Source organism: Pan troglodytes, chromosome 8, assembly GCF_028858775.2.
Source record: "Pan troglodytes isolate AG18354 chromosome 8, NHGRI_mPanTro3-v2.0_pri, whole genome shotgun sequence".
In the NCBI taxonomy this organism is placed as follows: Eukaryota; Metazoa; Chordata; class Mammalia; order Primates; family Hominidae; genus Pan; species Pan troglodytes.
In genome coordinates, this window is record NC_072406.2 from 113,045,062 (window position 1) to 113,067,903 (window position 22,842).

At 40.8% G+C, this 22,842-nt stretch overlaps 1 protein-coding gene across 10 annotated transcripts in view; it reads left to right on the plus strand.

The window, feature by feature from the left end:
* Positions 1-20,698, plus strand: part of SLF2 (SMC5-SMC6 complex localization factor 2) — a 54,757-nt gene extending 34,059 nt beyond the window's left edge. For 7 of the 10 annotated variants that reach the window (XM_024346543.3, XM_054659866.2, XM_024346544.3 and 4 more), the window contains 7 exons: positions 2,633-2,730; positions 3,361-3,448; positions 5,679-5,810; positions 6,280-6,357; positions 12,057-12,143; positions 15,010-15,078; positions 17,443-20,698. In XM_024346543.3, the coding sequence (XP_024202311.3) occupies positions 2,633-2,730; positions 3,361-3,448; positions 5,679-5,810; positions 6,280-6,357; positions 12,057-12,143; positions 15,010-15,078; positions 17,443-17,478 (588 nt within the window). In that variant the 3' untranslated portion in view covers positions 17,479-20,698. Of the gene's footprint in view, positions 1-2,632; positions 2,731-3,360; positions 3,449-5,678; positions 5,811-6,279; positions 6,358-12,056; positions 12,144-15,009; positions 15,229-17,442 lie in introns of those variants that run through there. The other 3 variants (XM_024346546.3, XM_054659865.2, XM_024346542.3) reach the window with 2 other exon arrangements.
* The last annotated feature ends 2,144 nt before the right edge of the window (positions 20,699-22,842 follow it).

Consider the following 22,842-nt stretch of genomic DNA (forward strand, 5'->3'; position numbering starts at 1 on the left):
GGCGGCTGGCCGGGCGGGGGGCTGACCCCCCCACCTCCCTCCCGGACAGAGCGGCTGGCCGGGCAGAGGGGCTCCTCACTTCCCAGTAGGGGCGGCCGGGCAGAGGCGCCCCTCACCTCCCGGACAGGGCGGCTGGCCAGGCGGGGGGCTAACCCCCCCACCTCCCTCCCGGACGGGGCGGCTGGCCGGGCGGGGGGCTGACCCCCCCACCTCCCTCCCGGACGAGGAGGGAGGACGCTCCTCACTTCTCAGACGGGGTGGCTGCCGGGCGGAGGGGCTCCTCACTTCTCAGACGGGGCGGTTGCCAGGCAGAGGGTCTCCTCAATTCTCAGACAGGGCGGCCGGGCAGAGACGCTCCTCACATCCCGGACGGGGCGGCAGGGCAGAGGTGCTCCCCACATCTCAGACGATGGGCGGCCGGGCAGAGACGCTCCTCACTTCCCAGATGTGATGGCGGCCGGGAAGAGGCGCTCCTCACTTCCTAGATGGGATGGCAGCCGGGCAGAGACGCTCCTCACTTTCCAGACTGGGCAGCCAGGCAGAGGGGCTCCTCACATCCCAGACGATGGGTGGTCAGGCGGAGACGCTCGTCACTTCCCAGACGGGGTGGCTGCCAGGCAGAGGCTGCAATCTCGGCACTTAGGGAGGCCAAGGCAGGCGGCTGGGAGGTGGTTGTAGCGAGCCGAGATCACGCCACTGCACTCCAGCCTGGGCGCCATTGAGCACTGAGTTAACGAGACTCCGTCTGCAATCCCGGCACCTCGGGAGGCCGAGGCTGGCGGATCACTCGCGGTTAGGAGCTGGAGACCAGCCCAGCCGACACATCGAAACCCCGTCTCCACCAAAAAAATACGAAAACCACTCAGGCGTGGCGGCGCGCTCCTGCAATCGCAGGCACTCGGCAGGCTGAGGCAGGAGAATCGGGCAGGGAGGTTGCAGTGAGCTGAGATGGCAGCAGTACCGCCCAGCTTCGGCTCGGCATCAGAGGGAGACCGTGGAAAGAGGGGAGAGGGGGGAGGGGAGAGGGGAGACGGGGGAGGGGAGAGGGGAGAGGGGGGAGGGGAGAGGGGAGAGGGGAGAGGGAGCTCTATCTACCACACAGTCTTGGGTGCCGAAACTCTCATTATTCATTTTTTATATAGCATTACAATTTGACTCATAGTGCATATGGAATTAATACTGTTTCTAAACTCAAGATCTTTGGCGGATTAAAAATGAACTGAGGAAGGGAATGTTTGCTGGAGCTGTATTATTTAAATTCATGATAATTGAATTTTTTCTAAAACTTCAGCTCTTTATCCAACAAAAATGTGTTTATTGGGGATTTCCTATGGACTAAGCATTAATGTAGGTGCTAGAGATTGAGCTGTGAAAGAGACAAAGCCTTTGCCTTCATGGGGCTTTTGTCCTAGTCAAAGGGTTAGATAAACAAGTAAATGTTGATTATATTATCATGTCAGGTAGTAGTTAAGTACTACAAATGAAAATAAAGCAGGACATGAGTATAGCAAGACCAGATGCTATGCTATTTCCTATAAGGCTGGCAGGGAAAGGCCTTTCCAAAATAACCTTGGAGCAGAGACCTAAATGAAATGATGGAGTGAGTCATACCTACAACCAGAATTTGAGTTGAACTTCTGCAACCATATGGAGGATGAACATGTATAATTTTTGTTATGCCTTTTTAAAAATTATATTTTTCAGTCTTTTTTGGTGGAAAAATTAAAATATGCAAAAGTAAGGCAAAGAGTATAATAAATTCCTAAGTATCACTTTTCTTCAATAATTGAGACATAATCTTGCCTAATGTAAAACCGACCCTATATTTCCTTTCCCTGCTCATCAGATTATTTTGAAGCAAGTGTTACGCTTTTTTAAAAATTGATACACAATGGTAATACATATTTTGGGGGTGTTAGGCTTTTTTTTTTTTTTTGGTAAGACAGCATCTCCTGTCACCCAGGCAGGAGTGCAGTGGCGCAATCTTGTCTCAGTGCAGCCTCTGCCTTCCGGATTCAGGCGATTCTCATTCCTCAGCCTCCTGAGTAGATGAGACTATAGATACATGCCACTCCGCCCAGCTAATTTCTGTGTATTTAGTAGAGACAGGGTTTTACCATTTTGGCCAGGCTGGTCTCAAACTCCTGGCCTCAAGTGATTCACCTCCCTCGGCCTCCCAAAGTGCTGGGATTACAGGCTTGAGCCACCACACCTGGCCAGGTGTTAGGCTTTTAAAAATACTGGAATAGGATCCCTAAAGTGCAAGAAATCCCAAATCAGGAACATATATGGTCTTGTAGAGCTCTCATACACATTTGTATTTAGATCAGTTTATCTTTCCAAGAAGGACTGTTTAAATATCGATGGGAGATATGATGTAGTACAAAACGTGAAAGCCAAGTGAAATTCTGCTAAATGTATCTGTTCAGTCCATTTAAGATAGTATAAGTAAAACTGAATCTGTGTATTGTGTACATTTTCGCAGATTCTAGACTCCATGCTATTTCTAAAAATGTGTGCTCTGTTTTGTACTAGTGCTTCCATTATGTCAAGAAGGGTTGTAGATGATCTGTTGGGTGTTTTATTCTACTGTTCTGTTTGAAAAGAAATCTTACATGTTCTTTTTTTTCAGGTGCCTGAACTCTGTCTGGGCATAAATGAACTCTCCAGTCATCCCCACAACCTCCTGTGGTTGGTACAGCTGGTCCCTAATTGGACATCACGTGGAAGGTATTAAAAAGTGAAAATTAAACATTAAGAAATTTTATAATTTTACATTAATGAAATGCCTTGGGTTGTTTATTTCCATTCATCATTCTTTGAATGTTAGATCAGATATGTTTATTTCATATTCAGTTGCGAGAAAAGGCATTGATAGCCTGATTCTGCCTTATTCTAATTCTTAACTCAGGTCATTATGTAATTTTTTTTTTTTTTTTTTTTGAGACACGAGTCTCACTCTGTCACCCAAGCTGAATATTTTTTTATTTTTAATTTTAGTTTATCTGTTACCTTAATACAGATGACATATTCCACAAAAATAAATGAATTAGCTTTTTTTTGCTTTAGTAAAAATAAATTTCATCAGTAAAAAAATAGGTTTTCTGTCAGTAAATCATCAGCGTCAAAGATAAGGCCGTTAAATGATTTATTGAGCTTCAGATAACTCAAGTTTTATGTACAGATATTTTACATGAAAATTTTACTGTTCTATAACAGCTTATATGTTCCTGTACAGACTTCTCTTGAAACATTGCCTATATTTCCAATTAGAACTAGAGCTCCTCTTGGCTCATTCATTTGCTTTTCAAGCAGTATTAATTAAAATTCATTCTAAATACTTTTAACTTCTAATTCTAGGCAACTGAGACAGTGCCTCAGTCTAGTGATTATTTCAAAGCTTTTGGATGAGAAACACGAAGATGTTCCTAATGCCAGTAATCTGCAGGTATAAATAAATACATTTTTATTTTTAATAAATGGGAGAGGTAATGAGAGGTGTAAGGAAAATTGATGAACCCTAAGTCAAAGGTCCTGGGGTCAGGGCTCAGCTCTTAAGCTTGATACTGTTCATGTAATCTCTAGCACACTTAACTAACAAGATCCAATTTTTTCATCTGTGAAATGGAGATAATATTGCACCCTCCACCACTTAGGGTGGTTGTGGACAATCAGATGTGAATTAATGTATAAAGAAACTACTGGGAAAATCATAATGTGCAATTATATGAATATGATTTCATTTATTGAATTAGTTCAGCTTTTCCAAGTTAGCAATTTTATCACAAGATTAGAAATTGCAAAACCCTTGTACATTGATTGCATCTTTAACCTGTTTTAAAATGAGTCTTTTTAGATCATAGAGCTTAAATGTAGTTGCCCTCTAGTACTTGTTCAGTAAGAATATATCATGTATATATGAGAGTGTGGATAAACATGTCCAGCTGTTGCTGGGTACTGGTGGCACACACCTATCGTCCCAGCTACTTGGGAGGCTGAGGCCAGAGGATCCTTTGAATCCAGGAGTTCAAGTCCAACCTAAGCAACATAGGGAGACCTTGTCTTTAATATACATATGAATGTTTTTAATTTAAAAAAATGTCCAATGGAAGTCCCACTCTGAGTAAAATTCTGAAGGCTTTTTATAAACATTGATAGCACTAATGGGGCTGCCCTTGGTTGGATTTGAAAACTCACCATAGGACGGGCACAGTGGCTCACGCCTGTAATCCCAGCACTTTAGGAGGCTGGGGCAGGCGGATCACGAAGTCAGGAGATCAAGACCATCCTAGCCAACACGGTGAAACCCCGTCTCTACTAAAAAAAATACAAAAAAATTACCCGGGCATGGTGGCGGACACGTGTAGTCCCAGCTACTCGGGAGGCTGAGGCCGGGGAATGACATGAACCCGGGAGGTGGAGCTTGCAGTGAGCCGAGATCACACCACCGCACTCCAGCCTGGGCAACAGAGCGAGACTCTGTCTCAAAAAAAAGCCCCATAGAACCTGATCTGGATGTCCCTTTGTTCTTGTTTGAATTGCAATTTGGTACAAGGTATGCCACCAGATCCTAGGAATTAAAACAAACAAAGATTTAGATTAGAGACTCTGCCCTTGAAAACATAATCTAATGGTTGAAACAAAATTAACCAACTCTTGTGGGTTAGTGTGGTAAGAACAGTAATCGAAGCATGCACGAGATGCTGTGGGATGGAGAGACTGATGGGCACAGCTGGTTTCTGCTTTAGTAGAATTAAGGTAGATTTGATTCCAGATATATGGGGATCATGCTGGAGCTACCAGGATAATTAGCAGATAGTTCTCATTCCTTTCATTGATATTTACTGCCTTCAAAAGAGATCCGAGGATAGGATTTCTACCATTTCTCCTAACTTTTGTTGTTCTGTTACTTTTTCCTTTTTTGCCCATGTAAAATAGAATAATTAGCTGAATAATTACATGAATAATTAACCCTCAAACTCACTAACTGATATTCAAGTAACAATCTAGTTGTGATTTTTACCACAACTTCTTGTAGTTCTTCTCAGAATTCAATGACTTCTAACCACAGAGTCAACTTTGTTGACTTTCAAATAATTTAACAGAGAAAGCATTCCCTGTGTCCTCTATGATAATATCGTTTGGTCTCCTAAGCATTTATCCTAAGTTACAAGTACTAAATCTTTAACTTAAAATCCCTTTTTTTTTTTTTTTTGAGAGATGTAGTATTGCTCTGTCACCCAGGCTGGAATGCAGTGGCACGATCTCGGCTCACTGCAACCTCCACCCCGCATATTCAAGTGATTCTCGTGCCTCAGCCTCCCGAGTAGCTAGGACTACAGGCATGTGCCACCATGCCCAGCTAATTTTTGTATTTTTAGTAGAGGCGGGGTTTCTCCACGTTGTCCAGGCTGGTCTTGAACTTCTAACCTCAGGTGATTCACCTCCCTCGGCCTCTGAAAGTGTTGGGATTACAGGTGTGAGCCACCGTGCCCGACCACTTAAAATCCCTTTTTAAGCAATTCAGGGTTTTACATAAAGGGAAAATGGATATTGTTAAGTGTAAAGAAAGCTATAATAAAAGGACAAAATGAAAGAGTACACACTGGAAAAAATAGCCTAAGAAAGAACAACTATATTATTTAGCTTTGTTCAATGTCTCCTCTTTCTTTTGATAGGTATCAGTCCTACATCGCTATCTTGTGCAGATGAAGCCTTCTGATTTGTTAAAGAAAATGGTCTTGAAGAAAAAGGCTGAACAACCAGATGGCATTATTGATGACAGTCTTCATTTAGAACTTGAAAAGCAGGTATCCAGTGCTAGAAGGTCTCAAAGAGTACATAGAAGCATAACTGTTAATCAGCTTACTAACCATAGACTGATATGTAGGCATTTCTGGATTTGGACACTAGACACATTCTAGCAAACATAGTTTTAAAGCGAATGATATTTTTAATTTATCACTGTCATGAAATTCTTCCATAAATTTGAGAGTTGAAAATTTAGGTAAAAGGATGATTGTTGGTAATTTGCTCCCAAGAGTATTTTTTGTAGCCCTTTATTAGGGCAGTCGTGAGGTCATGAATCATGGTAAAAAGAATGCACCTGAGTTAGAAATGAGAAAGCCTAGTTTAGATGCTTCGCTTTTACTTACTGACCAGCTGGGTTAAGTTGACCATATCCTTTATCCTTCCTGGGCAATTTTCCTAATGTGTAAATTGGAATGACATCTATGCTAGCTAATTCATAGGTGTTAATTTTATTCATTTCTCTAACAGGCATATTACCTGACCTACATTCTTCTTCATTTAGTCGGTGAAGTTAGTTGTTCTCATTCTTTTTCTTCTGGACAACGGGTAGGTAGTGTTTAGTGTTGTTGCTGCTGTTTTTAAATAGGTGTTACTGATGATGGAATGAGTGAGCATGCTTTATATAGGAGAAAACTATGTAAACTTTTCTTAATATAAAAGCTAATTGATTTTGCTATAAGAATTCCCATGTATACCAGAAAGAGGGGCATGATAATGGTCTTGTAACTATATCGTATTGAAAAGAATTGTTGGCCAGGCGCCATGGCTCACGCCTGTAATCCCAACACTTTGGGAGGCCAAGGTGCGTGGATCACTTGAGGTCAGGAGTTCAAGACCAGCCTGGCCAACATGGTGAAACCCCATCTCTACTAAAAAAAATACAAAAAAATTAGCCAGGCGTTGTGGCAGGTGCCTGTAATCCCAGCTGTTCGGGAGGCTGAGGCAGGAGAATCGCTTGAACCCGGGAGGTGGAGGTTGCAGTGAGCCGAGATTGCGCCACTGCACTCCAGCCTGGGCAACAAGAGTGAAACTCCATCTCAGAAAAAAAAAGAAAAGAATTGTCAGCAAATGTTAATTCTGTTTGTTGGAGTGGAACTTAACCATTATACTTTGGCAGCAGTATAATATATTCATAAGATACCAACATCACCAAATACCAAATGGGCTGGTGTTGTGCTGAACCCATATTGACTCCAGTAGAAATGGCAGTCAGGTGGCAGCAGGCTACACAGGAGAACTGCTACCATCTGTAGAGACCATGCAGTTTACATAGCATTTTCACTTAGCACCCTTTATCTAGCAACCTCCATATAACCAAGAACAAAGGGCCTGCATCCCTTATGGCCTTACAAGGGATGAGCCGGGGGTTCAGATGTCCGTCATAGATAAGGAGTGAAACTCCATGTTGGCCACTCCCAGATTATTTGGCTTGGGACTCCAGTTACACATTCTTCTTAGACCATAGGTTCATTTTCAGAGTATGCTTTAGTTATTGCTGTCAGATGCATCTGCCATACAGCCAGCTTTTAGCTCGTTTCTTCCCATTTCTTTGCCATTCCCCTTTTGTTCCTTTAGAAATAACATTTGCCTTCAAAATTAAACTGATGGTAAGGCAGGCTGCTTTGGAAATGCATTTCTAATATTCAGATTTTCATTTTGAATTATTCTATTCTTCCCATACTCCTGGGGAAAGATCTTGCTTAATTCCTTTTATTTCATATCTTAACTATTCCAATTCCTGTTTTAAAACTTAGGTCGGACATGCCGGGCACGGTGGCACACCCCTGTAATCCCAGCACTTTGGGAGGGTGCGGTGGGTGGATCACTTGAGGTCAGAAGTTCAAGACCAGCCTGGCCAACATGGTGAAACCCCGTCTCTACAGAAATACAAAAAGTTAGCCGGGCGTGTTGGTGCGTGCATGTAATCCCAGCTACTCGGGAGGCTGAGACAGGAGAATCGCTTGAACCCAGGAGGCGGAGGTTGCAGTGAGGCAAGATCGTGCCATTGCACTCCAGCCTGGGCGACAGAGCGAGACTTCATCTCAAAAAAAAACCTTAGGCTGGACGTGGTGGCTCATGCCTGTAATCCCAGCACTTTGGGAGGCCAAGGCGGGCGGATCACTTGAGGTCAGAAGTTCGAGACCAGCCTGGCCAACATGATGAAACCCTGTCTCTACTAAAAATACAAAAAAAAATTAGCTGGGCATGGTGGCAGACACCTGTAATCCCAGCTACTCTGGAGGCTGAGGCAGGAGAACTGCCTGAACCCAGGAGGTGGAGGTTGCAGTGAGCTGAGATCACACCACTATACTCCAGCCTGGGCAACAGAGGGAGACTCCACCTCAAAAAAAAAAAGAAAAAAATACATAGTATCTCCTAGACATGATAGAAAAGACACAAGACTAGTTCTTATGTTTTTATAAATGCTGTTGTATATAAAACTGTGTTTGCGGTTGGGCACAGTGGCTCACACATGTAATCCCAGCACTTTGGGAGGCTGAGGTGGGTGGATCACCTGAGATCAGGAGTTCGAGACCAGCCTGACCAACATGGTGAAACCCTGTCTCTACTAAAAATACAAAAATTAGCCGGGCGTGGTGGTGGGCACCTGTAATCCCAGCTACTGGGGAGCCTGAGGCAGGAGAATTGCTTGAACCCAGGAGGCGAAGGTTGCAGTGAGCTGAGATCACGCCATTGCACACCAGCCTGGGCAACAGGAGCAAAATTCTGTCTCAAAAACAAAAAGTGTTTGCTCTTCTGATTAGAAGCTAATATAGTCATCTGTAATGTTCTTACATGGTTTTTATATTTTATACATTTTTTTTTTTGAGATGAAGTCTCGCTCTGTCGCCCAGGCTGGAGTGCAATGGCACAATCTTGGCTCACTGCAACCTCTGCCTCCCAGGTTCAAGCGATTCTCCTGCCTCAGCCTCCCAAGTAGCTGGAATCACAGGCACCTGCCACCACACCCACACCCAGCTAATTTTTGTATTTTTAGTAGAGATGGGGTTTCACCATGTTGATCATGTTGCTCTCGAACTCCTGACCTTGTGATCCGCCCACCTCGGCCTCCCAAAGTGCTGGGATTACAGGCCTGATCCACCATGCCGGCTATAAATTACTTTTTATGATTAAAAAAGTCAGTGACTGGGCATGGTGGCTCATGCCTGTAATCCCAGCACTTTGGGAGGCTGAGTCAGGAGGATCACTTGAGCCCAGGAGTTCAAGAGCAGCCTGGGCAATGCCATCTCTATTTAAAAAAAAAAAAAAATTAGTGATTATTGTAAAACTTATATAAAGTAAAACCTGAAAGACTCCTACAATCCAGTGCCCTCCTGTAAATTTCTTCACAATTTACTAATATATTACATATAATATACTAACAATTATTTTAACAAAAATGTAATCATAGTATCATTTGCAACTTCCTTTTTTTCCTCTTTAAAAAAAATTTTTTTTTTTTTGAGACAGTCTTGCTCTGTCACCCAGGCTGAAGTGCAGTGGCACGATCTCAGCTCACTGCAACCTCCGTCTCTTGGGTTCAAGCGATTCTCCTGCCTCAGCCTCCCGAGTAGCTGGGACTACAGGCATGTGCCATGATGCTGGCCAATTTTTGTATTTTTGGTAGAGACGGGGTTTCATCATGTTGGCCAGGCTGGTCTCGAACTCCTGACCTCAAGTGATCCACCCGCCTCAGCCTCCCAAAGTGCTGGTATTACAGGCGTGAGCCACTGTGCCCGGCCTCCTCTTTAAGACATTAGCACTTGGCTGGGCGCAGTGGCTCACAACTGTAATACTAGCACTTTGGTAGGCCGAGGCATGCAGATCGCTTGAGCCCAGGAGTTCAAGTCCAGCCTAGGCAACAGAGCAGCATGCCGTCTTTACAAAAAAAAAAAAATTAACCGGGCATGGTGATGCATGCCTGTAGTCCCAACTACTTGGGAGGCTGAGGCAGGAGGAACACCTGAGCTTAAGGAGGTTGAGGCTGCCATGCACTGTGGTCATGCCACTGCCCTCCAGCCTGGGTGACAGAGTGAGACCTTGTCTCAAAAAAATATATAAAAATTCAAATATTTGTACTTCTATCTAATAACTATAGTATTTTGAAACCTTTATTGATAAACAGTATGTTTTTTGTGATTGCACATAGTGTTAATATGAACATGCTTATTCATATATCTTTGCCCACTTCTGCAAGCATAGCTATAAGGTAAATTCCTAGAAGTAGAATTGTTAGATCAAAGTTTATAAATATTTCAAATTTTAATTATTTTAAATAGCTATTATCACATTTTCATCCCAGAAAGTGTTCATTTACGTTCTCACCAAGTATATGTGAGAGAACTGCTTAGGTCTATACATTTCTAAAATTTAAGATGCATAATTTTTCAAAGAATTAAGTATGAACCTCTATTAATGAAAGGTTGTCTTGTTCCTATAGAAAAAAAAATAGGCCAGGTGTGGTGGCTCATGCCTGTAATCCAACACTTCGGGAAGCAGAGACAGGAGGATTGCTTGAGCCTAGGAGTTTAAAACCAGCTTAGGCAACATAGCAAGATGCTGTCTCTACAAAAAAACAAAAACTAGCTAAGTGTGGTGGCACGTACCTGTAGTCCCAGCTACCCAGAAGACTGAGATGGGAAGATTACTTGAGCCTATGAGTTCAAAGGTGCAGTGAGCTATGATCCCACCATTGCACTCCAGCCTGGATAACAGGGCAAGACTCTCTTTTTTTTTTTTTTTTTTTTTTTTAGATGAAGTCTCACTCTGTCACCCAGGCTGGAGTGCAGTGGCACAGTCTCGGCTCACTGAAAGCTCTGCCTCCCGGGTACACACCATTCTCCTGCCCCAGCCTCCCGAGTAGCTGGGACTACAGGTACCCGCCACCACGCCCGGCTAATTTTTTTGTATTTTTAGTAGAGACGGGTTTTCACCATGTTAGTGAGGATGGTCTTGATCTCCTGACCTTGTGATCTGCCCGCCTCGGCCTCCCAAAGTGTTGGAATTACAGGTGTGAGCTACCTCGCCCGGCTGACCCTATCTCTTAAAAAAAAAAAAAGTCGCAAACTGATTTTGCTATAAGAATTCCCATATATACCAGAAAGAAGGGGCATGATAGTGGTCTTGTAATCATGTCATATTGAAAACATTATTTGTCAACAAATGTTAGCTCTGTTTGTTGGAGTGGAATTTAACCATTATACCTTGGCAACAGTATAATACATTCATAAGATACCAACATCACCAAATATCAAATGGGCCAGTGTTGTGCTGGCGAGTCGCAGTGGCTCATGCTTGTATCTCAACACATTGGGAGTCTGAAGTGGGAGGATCACTTGAAGCCATGCATTTGACACTAGCCTTGGCAACAAAGTGAGACCCTGTCTCCACAAAAAAAATTTAAAAATTAAAAAAATATTGGCTGGGCGCGGTGGCTCACACCTGTAATCCCAGCGCTTTGGGAGGCTGAGGCAGGTGGATCACCTGAGGTTAGGAGTTTGAGACTAGCCTGGCCAACGTGGCAAAACCTGTCTCTACTAAAAATATAAAAATTAGCTGGGCATGGTGGTGCACACTTGTAATCCCAGCTACTCGAGAGGCTGAGGCAGAGAATCGCCTGAACCTGGGAGCCAGAGGTTGTAGTGAGCTGAGATCGCACCACTGCACTTCAACCTGGGTGACAGAGCAAGACTCTGTCTCAAAAAAAAAAAAAAGAACTGGGCATGGTGGTGCATGCCTGTAATCCTAGCTAATCAGGAGGCTGAGACTGGAGGAGCACTTGAGCTGGGGAGTTCAAGGGTGCAGTGAGCTATAATTGTGCCACTGCACTCCAGCCTGGCACCAGAGCCAGACCCCATTTCTTTAAAAAATTTTTTTCATTTTTTTTTTTTTAAAAGGCTAGCCGTTGTCTGAATATTTTGTTAGAGAGTATGTTAAAGGAAGGACTCTTTAAATTTCTGAGTACTGTATTACCCAGTTAGAGCTCTGGGGTTAATTTTCATTAATGCGAGTTAATGCATAGCAAAACAACTTTTGTTACAGTGTGTATTTTTTAAACTAGTAATCTTATTGTCATGGAAGCAGCTTTCACTGATACAACTACTGTTACGTTGAATAGTTAATATCAGTCATTGCTAACAGGAATAATAGATTTTTAAATGATTTAGTTGTTCTAGCTGCATAATTTCTTTGTTAATTTGTAATGCTTCAGAATTGTTTTCATCCCTTGCATTTGTTTTGCACAGAAACACTTTGTGCTACTCTGTGGGGCTTTGGAAAAGCATGTTAAATGTGATATTAGGGAAGATGCAAGACTTTTTTACAGAACTAAGGTAAGTGTGTTCTTTCTTTTTTTCTTTTTTTTTCTTAATCTTGGTTACGTTAATATTTAAGGATAGAAGCATACAGGCCTATATTCAGAAAAAGAACATATAAGGCTAGGCACGGTGGCTCATGCCTGTAATCCCAATACTTTGGGAGGCTGAGACAGGAGGATTGCTTGAAGCCAGGAGTTCAAGACCAGCCTGGGCAACATAGCAAGACTCCATCTCTACAAAAATTTTGAAAAATAGCCAGGCATGGTGTCATGCACCTGTAGTTCTGGCTACTTGGGAGGCTGAGGCAGGAGGATCACTGGAGCCTAGGAGTTTGAGGTTGCAGTGAGCTATGGACACACATGGCACTCCAGCCTGGGAGATAGAGCAGGACTCTGTCTCGAAAACAAAAAGAAACATGTAAGATTAGAAATAGGACTTTCTCTTTTAATAACAGAAATCAGCTCCTGCTAAATTAGTGTAGCTAAATTAAAAGTGAAAGGAAAAAAAATCTCAAAGCAAATACACTTTTCACTTTACTTTCTGTTCTGAAACTCCTGACACCCAAGGAGAAAAATACTTCTAGTACTAATGATACATATTTTTCCCCATTACACAAATTAAAACCTTCATGCTTAAGTTACCATCAAGGATTGAAGCATTATTTAAATAAATATGTAAGTTATGAAACAGTGGCTTTGAAATTTTATGATGGTTGAAAACTTGTTTTATTCATAGAGTACAAATAGATTAGCTGTTATTCTTTGAATGTTTCATTGAAGAATATGTTAAAGGAAGGAGTCTTCAAATTTTTTTTTTTTTTTGAGACGGAGTTTCACTCTTGTTGCCTAGGCTGGAGTGCAGTGGCACAAATTCGACTCACTGCAACCCCCGCCTTCCAGGTTCAAGCGATTCTCCTGCCTCACCCTCCCAAGTAACTGGGATTACAGGCGCCCGCTACCATGCCCAGCAAATTTTTTTTTTTTTGTATTTTTAATAGAGACGGGGTTTCACTATGTTGTCCAGGCTAGTCTCGAACTCCTGACCTCGTGATCTGCCTGCCTCGGCATCCCAAAGAGCTGGGATTAGAAGTGTGAGCCACCACACCCGGCCAGGAGTCTTCAAATCTTTGGGTCGTACAACACCTAGTCTGAGCTCTAGGGTGGAAATGATTTCAGCACTAAGCTTGCTAAGCTATTTTTCTTAAAGGTTTTATATACTCAAAGACAGTAGAAAAGCCAAATATATGAGTATGGAGTAGGAAAATAATGTTAGTATTAATAGAATGATTTGACAGTTTTTCCTGAAACATAAAATCAGACACTTTTAAAATACTTTTTTCTAAATACAAAAATGAGCCAGGTGTGGTGGTGCGTGCCTGTAGTCCCAGCTACTCAGGAGGCTGAGGAAGGAGAATCCCTTGAACCCAGGAGGCAGAGCTTGCAGTGAGCTGAGATCTCGACACTGCACTCCAGCCTGGGCGACAGAGCAAGACTCTGTCTCAAAAAATAATAATAATAAATAAAACAAAATAAAATAAAAATACTTTTTTCTAAAGATTTTTTTATTCCAAGATTATCTTTTAGCTTTGATAATGTAATACAATGCTGATTCTTTTTGCCTCTTGTCTTTGGATAGTCATTGAATGTGAAGCCTCAGCTTTGTAACTTAATATCTTACATTAATTAGCTGCAAAGGTTAGTCATTTGAACAATGCCCATTCAGATTTAACATATGTATTTATTTTAGTAAATTTAACTTAAATACAAAAATAAGCAACTAATGAAGTTATCAGATTTCTGATTTTCAAATACATGTAGGGGATAGCTCTTTCCCCAAGAGTAGAACTCTAGTTTCAGAAGCACATTCTTTTGAGCATTCATTGACCAGAATTGCTGGCCTGTAGAACTTGGTAGTGGCTACTACTGACAGCCATGCTAAAAGGGGACCACCCAAGTTTTATGTTTCTTAAAGACAAGGGCTTGGCACAGATTGTTGCCAGTGCTTCTCTTACTTAAAGTGGAAAGCGACACAGTGGTCTGTGGAAATTGCTTCAAGGGATGGTCCTGCTGAAATAGATGAGTTGCCTGCCTCTCCAAAAGCCTCTATTATAGAAAAGTTGGTGATTGTTTTGGAGAAATTTGAACTGTAGATGAAGAAAAAAGCATAGATTGTAATTTACTTTATAAATTTAAAGCTGCTATAAAATTCCTGACTTGTTTAAAACATTTTTCTCAAGCAGTTATGTTCAATAGCTAATTGAGAATCTCTAGAGTGATAGAGTTTGGGTTTTGTGTTAAAGTTTCAGTTTTGCACAGACACTTGCTAAACCTCCAAATGTAGGAAAATACTAGGTATTTAAAGGGGATTCATAGTACTTGGGCACAAGCATGGAGAGGAGTAACAGTGAATTTTGGATCTTCTAATAATGTGGAGAGGGACAAATAAACGTTTTTTTAATGGCTTTGATCCTTTCAAAGGGAAGCTGGGAAGGGAAGGCACAGAACAGCCAAAGCCTTGGGCCCTGTTGACACAGACCACCCTTCAGCTTCTCTATCTGGTTGTTCAAAAGCCAGCGAGTTAAAGTTAAGTTCCTTTGAAGGCAGAGAATGTGTTTTTGGGGATGATCTTTAATAACAGGAAAATTAAATCATAAGCATTCAATAGTTTAGATTATGATGATAAAGGAAAGTCTTATTAATTTCTATGATTTGAAATCTCCTTCAAAAGATGAGTAGTTTATTTTCTCTTTGTTGACAGAAATCAAATTGAGTTGTTGAGTGTGGGCCTGTTGCAGCTGTCAGATATTTTGTGTAGTGTTAAGCTAATTGTAGGTGAGAATGTTTTAATCTGATCCCTTTTCCTGTTTTTTGATATTTTTAAGGTGAAAGACTTGGTCGCCAGGATACATGGAAAATGGCAGGAAATAATCCAGAACTGTCGGCCTACTCAGGTGTCATTTTGTTATACAATTTCATGTATTCTTAATAGTTTTGCTGAATGGCACTCTTCATACTGTTTGAAATAAAATAGGGTATAACAGTGCACTTGCTTCTAGTTATCTTAAGATAAACTGAAAACGCCAGTATAATACATGGTTTGTAATTTTTTTAGTTTTCGTTTGCTTTATATTCATTAATTTATTTCCAGAAGTGGTTGAGCCCATTTAAAAATATTACATTGCATCAAATGGAGGTTATCCAATTAGGGGCATTTTTAAGACAGATCTATTGAGATAGAATTCACATACCATAGATTTTACCCACTTAACGTGTACAGTGGTTTTTATTACATTGACAGAGTGAATAACATCACCATAGTCTAATTTTAGAACATTTTCATCACCCCAAAAAGAAATCCCATACCCATTCATTCCCCTTCCCTCTACTACCTTGGTTCCCCTCCTGACTCCTCCCAAATCCTAGGCAAACACTAATCTACTTTCTGTCCCTATAGATTTCCCTATTCTGGACATCGGTAAATTGAGATATACTATGTAATCTTTTGTAATTGGCTGCTTTCAGTTAATATAATGATAAGTGAATCCATGTTATAGCATGTACATCCCTTCTATTGCCAAATAATTTTCCACTGTATGGATATGTCACATTTATTTATCTACTTATTAGACATTTGTATTGTTTTCACATTCTGGCTATTACAAATAATATTTCCATGAACATTTGTATGCAAGTTTTTATGTGAATATGTGTTCTCAAATGAAACATTTGAAAAGGAAGTCAAATTGCTGGGCCATATGGTAATTCTATGTTAAGTGTTTTAAGAAACTACCAGACTGTTTTCCAAAGTGACTGCATCATTTTATATTCCCACCAGAATGTCTGAGGTTTCTAATTTCTCCATATTCTCACCAACACTTGTTTTTACTAAAGCCATAGTAGGGAGTAGGGAAGTAGAATCTCATTGTGGTTTTAGTTTGCATTTCCCTAATGATTAATGGTGTTAAACATCTTCTCATATGCCTATTGGTCATTTGTATAGCTTTTTTGCAGAAATGTCTATTCAGATCCTTTGCCCATTTTTTTCATCCCATACTTCATTTCAAAAAGCCTATTTTTGAATATAGTTATTTATCTTTTTATTATTGAGTTGTATGTTCTGGATACAAATCCCTTATTAGAGATATAATTTGTAAATATTTTCTTCCATTCTGTATGTTGCCTTTCCTTTATTTTTGTTTATTACGTATATATTTTTGACACTTTTTTTTTGATGTTATGTCTAAGGAGTCTTTGCCTAACTAAGAGGGACATTTTTTTTAACACCTGCTAGTAAGTGTGCCAGCCTGCTTGTTTACAGAGTAACTGGCATAGGATTGTCTAAAATGACGCTTCTCAAATTTTAATGTACATAGGAATCAACTAGGAACTTGGTGAAATATGGATTCTGACTCATAGGTCTGGAGTGAGAACTGAGATATTCTGTACTTCTTTTTTTTTTTTTTTTTGAGACGAAGTCTTGCTCTGTCACCCAGCCTGGAGTGCAGTGGTGCAATCTCGGCTCACTGCAAGCTCCGCCTCCTGGGTTCACGCCATTCTCCTGCCTCAGCCTCCTCAGTAGCTGGGATTACAGGCGCCCGCCACAACACCTGGCTAACTTTTTTGTATTTTTTAGTAGAGACAGGTTTCACCGTGTTAGCCAGGATGGTCTGGATCTCCTGACCTCGTGATCCGCCCGCCTCGGCCTGCCAGAGTGCTGGGATTACAGGCATGAGCCACCGCGCCTGGCTGATATTCTGTACTTCTAGCAAGTTATCAGATTGATGCCAATGCTGCTGCTTCAGGGACTAAACTTTGAGTAGCCAGGGCCTAGAAGTTGCTTATATTTTATATCAAAATAATAGGAACACTGAATATTAAGTAGATAAAGCAATCTCTCTATTTTAAGTCTTTGAGAAATCTTATATTTATGTTTTGTTGTTTTTGTATTTGTTTCTAACCTTAATAGATTTTCTTTTAATGCTGGTCATGTACTGATGTGGTATTAAAACAGAAAATAATTTAATAGCAAAACTATACTAATCAGCTTAACATTATTTAATCTGCTTAACTAAGCCCCTCCATGTGTGCAGTGGTGAGAAAAACATCCTGCACTTATTTTTTACTGTTTTTTGTTGTTTGACTACTGAATGTGAAATTTGAATCTGATTACCATAAATTTTCAGAGAAGTCAATATAAAGATTTTATTACTTGTCTTATCAAAGCCCATTGTCTGATGATTAGTAGTTTTATAAGGATTAATTCATAATATGATTAAATTTTGCTTTACCCTCTTTTTTCTCCTTCCCTTTTTTAGGGGCAGCTTCATGACTTCTGGGTACCAGATTCTTAATAGGAGTTGCAGCAGCAAAAATATGAACCAAGAGAAATTCAATAAGAGCCTTTCATAGAGGAGTAGAAAGGATTATTACAGAATCCAATGAATGCCAAGAAAATGTACAGCAAATGTGCCACTTGAATATCTAGTATGAAGCTGGTAATGAAGAAATTGCCATTTCTGAAGCAGATATGAAATATGATCTGCTTAATTGTTAAGGCAACTGACCTTTCAAAAGTGCAGAGTCTTATTAAAAGAGGGGAGGGGTAGAAGCAGAATAATAGTCACATGTCTAACCTGCCCCAGTTAACTCCTCTTGTTGAATTATAAGCCAATTATCTTTTTTAGATAGTATTTTTGTCACTTGGATAATCACAGGAAATATATAAGAAAAGAGCTTGGACTAACTTGAGAAGTTGGACATGGAAAGCAAGACCAAGTTCCAGTTGGGTTTAATTTTCCCTCTTGGTTATTTTCGGACACAAAGGGAATGCTTAAAACTGAGTTTAGTAATAAAAAGCATAAATCTCTTCTGTAACTTTTATAAACCACAGGGAGGTTTCAATCCATGCATTTTCCTTCATTACTCAAGATTATAAGTCTGTTTTTAAAATACATCTAAACAAACAGTTGAGAAACAAAAGTTTGGCATGTTGTCAGATCCCCTTAAGAGGAAGAGGTTAAGCTGTAAAGTAGTGGCCCTGTTTTGATGCCAGAACATTCATATGCTATTTGTTCTGGATTTCTTTTAAATGCATGTATTTTAAATACTGGTTAAATCTTAGAATCTTGGCTATATCTTAGAATTCTGGCTCTTGGTAACCATATTACAGAAGTCTATATTGTAAAAGCCTAAAGATCTGGACAAGTTTCCAACAACCTTGTTTCCATGAGTATATAATTTTGGCAGACACCTGAATTCTTTGGGACACTGTGTCTGTGTGTGTGTGTGTGTGTGTGTGTGTGTGTGTGCGCTTGTATCTTGAAGTTGTTGCACTTCAAAACCACAGCTGCTGTAAATTCTTAAACACTGGAAAGCCATCCTTTGGTTTAAATGGTAGAGGGTTAGTGGAAGTGCACATGTTGTTTTTAGCCCAGGGGTAGTAACAAACTCTTACTAGCCAACTAGAAAATTATTTTGTTGACTAGATGTCCCTTTTAGGAGGGTTTGTTTCCTGAAAGAATGCCAACTTTTTTTGTTGTTCTTTCAGTATTGGCTTGAGTGACCTGTTCTCCTGAGTGCTCTAGTGTCTCCAGTTGTGGGGGTAAAGATGATGGAGGGGAACAGAAACTGGACTTGATGTTTGCGGTTTGAGAGGCAAGAAAATAAAATAACTTTCTACCTCTAAATTGAGGCTTAGGAGTAAAAAGCATTTTGTCCTAAATTTATCATTTAAAATAGCATCAGTAACTTTTGAGCTCATGTCAATCAAGCATTGGCAGTCAGAGATTTTATAGGGAAGACAAGTAAATCCAGTTTCCAAGAACCTAAACTGATTGAGGCTCCAAGAGTCAGACCAACAAAAGTTTTATTCTGTGTTGTTTACTGGTAAGAATATTATTATCTTGATACTACCTCTCAAGGGTATTGTTACAAAATGCCACTTATGGTTAAAGAGATAGATACAAAGAGTTCTATTTGACAGAAGCTTGAAACTCTGGCATCTATCTGCCCAACGATGGGGGCTTTCGTTCTGTAATTTAATCCTTTGTAGATACATTATTTGTGTGTAATTTTATACGTGTTCATATTTTTCTCATTTTGCATTGTGTAAAGTGTACAAAATCTCAAAGTATAAAATACTGCTTATATTGCTTGTAATTTACAGTGTGTAAATATTTTCTAATTGTGTACATTGATGGGGGGGACAAGTGGGTTATTCAGGTTTTTTTTTAATGACCCTTTTGTATTGCAGTTTCAACAGATAACTGTCCATCAAATTTAAAACCACTTTGATACATTTTTATTTAACAGTTCCAATAAGAAAAAAATCTCTATTTTTAATTATATTTCTCCTTTAGAAAAAAAATACTTCATGGTCCCTTTAAAATAAATGGCCAGACCTCAGTTTAGGCCCTTGTATTTATGACTCTGGTAGAGGTCTTCAGACTCCAGGTCATAGTCCAGTCAGTATTTGCATTTGGGTTCTCATGAAAATTTTGTGACTCTCTTTTAGCACAAGTAGCCCATGGTTTTTCTTCCAAATCAAGTATTTTACTTCTCCCTTGAGTCCCCATGCTTTGTCTCCCTCCTGCTGCTATTGCCCAGTGAATGGGATGGTAGAGAGGGAGAAATGTTCATTGCACAGAGAATGTCAGGCCACTTTGGGGACTTGGCAAACAAAGCTTGCACTGAGTGGTGGTGTGTTTGGCAATATTACTGTGCCAAAAATCACCTTGTCTAATTTTATGGATATGTATGGCAAACTTATTACCCTTCTTGCAAGCTGCACATTAAGGTACTTGTAAGTGTTTATGCTTTTGTGTGTAACTGTTTGCCTTTTCTAACTGCTTTTCTTGTTACCGAAAATATAATTCTACTAGTTTTATCACATTAAGAGGCTCTCCATGCACAAAATGCATTGATGTAGCCGTAAAGTAACAGCATTTGTACATTTTCTATCTCCTGATGGCAGTGGTGCCTTTGTCACCTTTTGGAAGGTTTGCATTTTGTTTCTGCTTTCAAGTGCAAATAGTAGCTTGCTTTCAGCTTCACAAAAATCTCCTCAAATGTAAAAGATACAAAATGGCGTGTTATCATCCAGGCTTAGTTGGAGTATTTGCATTTTTATTTTTATCAAAACAAATATAATTGGTGGGGACTGGCCAGTAATAATGTGTGGCATCTTTAAGCCAAGGGTAATTTTTAAATTAAAAATGAAAATTTTAAGAGGTAGCCCATTAAACAAGCTACTGAGTTGGAGAATTAGGGGATGACTGTGGTGGTTTGTCGCTAAGGAGGCAATAGTAGGGTCCAGGCGGCGGGGCACGTAGAGCAGTTAGCATGATCCATGGTTATTCCTTACTCATGAACAGTGTCGGCGCACCTCATTATCTGTGCATTTGTTTTTCCTGGGCAGTCCTGTCAGCCAGTTAATCCACCAGCTCTTAGGAAGTAAATACAGATTTTTTTCTTTCCTTTTTTTTTTTTTTAAAGATTTTATACTACATCTTGTTAAAGTCCTATGAATATGTGTGTGTGTGTGCTATTAAAACTGCTTTTTCTCAGTTTGAACATGTGTTTGGTAATATTTGTTTGGGAGTTGGGGAGGCTAAGTTATCTGGAATGCCCTGTTCCCTCAGCCCACCCCAGTCCCCTGGCTTTTAAACATTTCTTCTTGCTTTGGATTGTCCAGTTTTTTAGCTTGATGTCTCCTGTTTCTGGAAAACATAAAGCCACCATTGTACACAGTTCACTTTTATATAACCCAGTTAATTGCTGTATACTTTGCAATCAGGAATTCAGTAATCTCATTCTTACCTCATTCACTATGTTCATTCCACCATTCATTCTAACAATTGAGTCTCAACTACATACTAGGCACTCTTTTTAGGATTCAGTAAGGATTTGATGGTGAACAACATAGAGATCTCATGAATCTTACCTCCTGGTATCCAGGTTAAAATACTTTCTGTTCTTGGGCAAAGAGAATTAGAAACAAATACCCTTAACCTGACTCCCTTGTTCTTGAGCCCAGGACCAAGAAAGAAGAAGCTGTACAATGCAGAAGCAGGGCTTGAGATCACCTCCAACCTGCCAAGCAGATAGAGTTCTGGGTATGCCAACTTGGGAGGCAGAGGTTGAAACCTCATAGGAGGAACTTTGGAGCTCATAGAAGGCCTTGGCATTGTCAGAGGCCTTGAGTTCCAAAACCATGCCAGTATTTCTGCCTTCTGACAGGCTGGCTAGAAAGAGACTAAATGGGAGCATTTTTCTCTGACAGTGGGGCGGAGGGATGAGGGGATGACAGCCCAGGAAGAAGCAGAGACATTGCCATAAGTACTTACTAGAGGGCAGGCAGCACAGCTTTATGCAAGTTAAGGGCCTTGACCTTGCCCCAAGGCCTGACCTCAGATCCCAGATTCATCACACTAGCCTTTTGATCTTTGCCAAATTACTTAAACTCACTGTTTCCTCATCTGTTGAATAATGGTGTCTACCTCAGGGTTTGTGAGGACTAAGCAAGCTAATGCATGAAAAGTGCCTAGTACAGTGCCTGGCATACAGCAAGAACTCAACAAATGCTTGCTGCTCTAACGAGGCGTTTCTCTGATGACAGATTTGATCTTAAGCAGACACCTCAGGGTGTACTGACATCTGAGCAAACCATATCTCCAAAAATTATAGTTGTAAGTGTGCCCTATTTCTTTGGATACCGGGAGCTGGAGCTTCTCTGTCCAGCTATCTCTGCTGATTTTTTTTAATTAAAATTTTCACTTTTTAAAAGCCAGCATGCTAAAGCTGAGAAATTGGTGATGGGTGGTGGTTTTCCAGCATTTGTGGAAATGTCCTGACACTCCCTTTCCCTTACTAACCATTCCCTAGGCTGGAGTCAAGAGAGGGCAAACCAGAAGGCCCAGCTTTGGGTCTGACTCCAAGATGACTGGCTGGGAGGAAAACTAAACAGGCTTCTGAGGCACAGTGGAATAGTGAGACTTCTGCATTGTTGCACTGGTGACAGCCCCTACAGAAGAAGCACCTCAGCTGTATATATAGCCAAAATAAAGACCACACCACCTAAAGGGAAAGTGCTGGGCAAACCAGAGATGGAGATGGCAAAGCAGGAACAGAAATGCTGCCACATTGAACAGTAAGCAGGACAACTTGACTAGGCCAGAGTTCTCTTGCTTCAGGGAACCTGCTCAAGTTTCAGGAATTCATACCCACCCCCTTCACCTAGGATCCCTGCTACAGTAAGTAACTGTTCTGTGCAAAGTGGAGCTAAACTCTGGTGTGTAAGTGGCTGACAATCACTGCTGAAGACGGCCAGCACTACCCTCAGCCACTTTCTTACAGCAAAGTTGGGGAAAATAGACTAGCAAAAACAAAACTCATACTTTTCTGTGTGTGTGAAGTTCTCCAGAAGGTTTCCAAATGGAATCCTCTCACAGCCACCCTGCGAAGCAGCCAGGGTAGTGACCTTATGGATGAGTGACAGCCTGTTCAAAGAATGACCTGCCTGTGTCCCAGGATGCAGATTTATGGCTGGGTTAGGGTTAATTTCTTTAGTTGATTTCCAGTTTTCTTTTCCACTGTCTGTCAGTATTCCCCCGTTCTTATTTTACCAGCTGGATTTGCAGAGAGACATACTGTCAATCAAAAGGGCTTCCTATGGACAGCTCCATTAATTGCTTTTACATCTGATACTCTCATTAGGT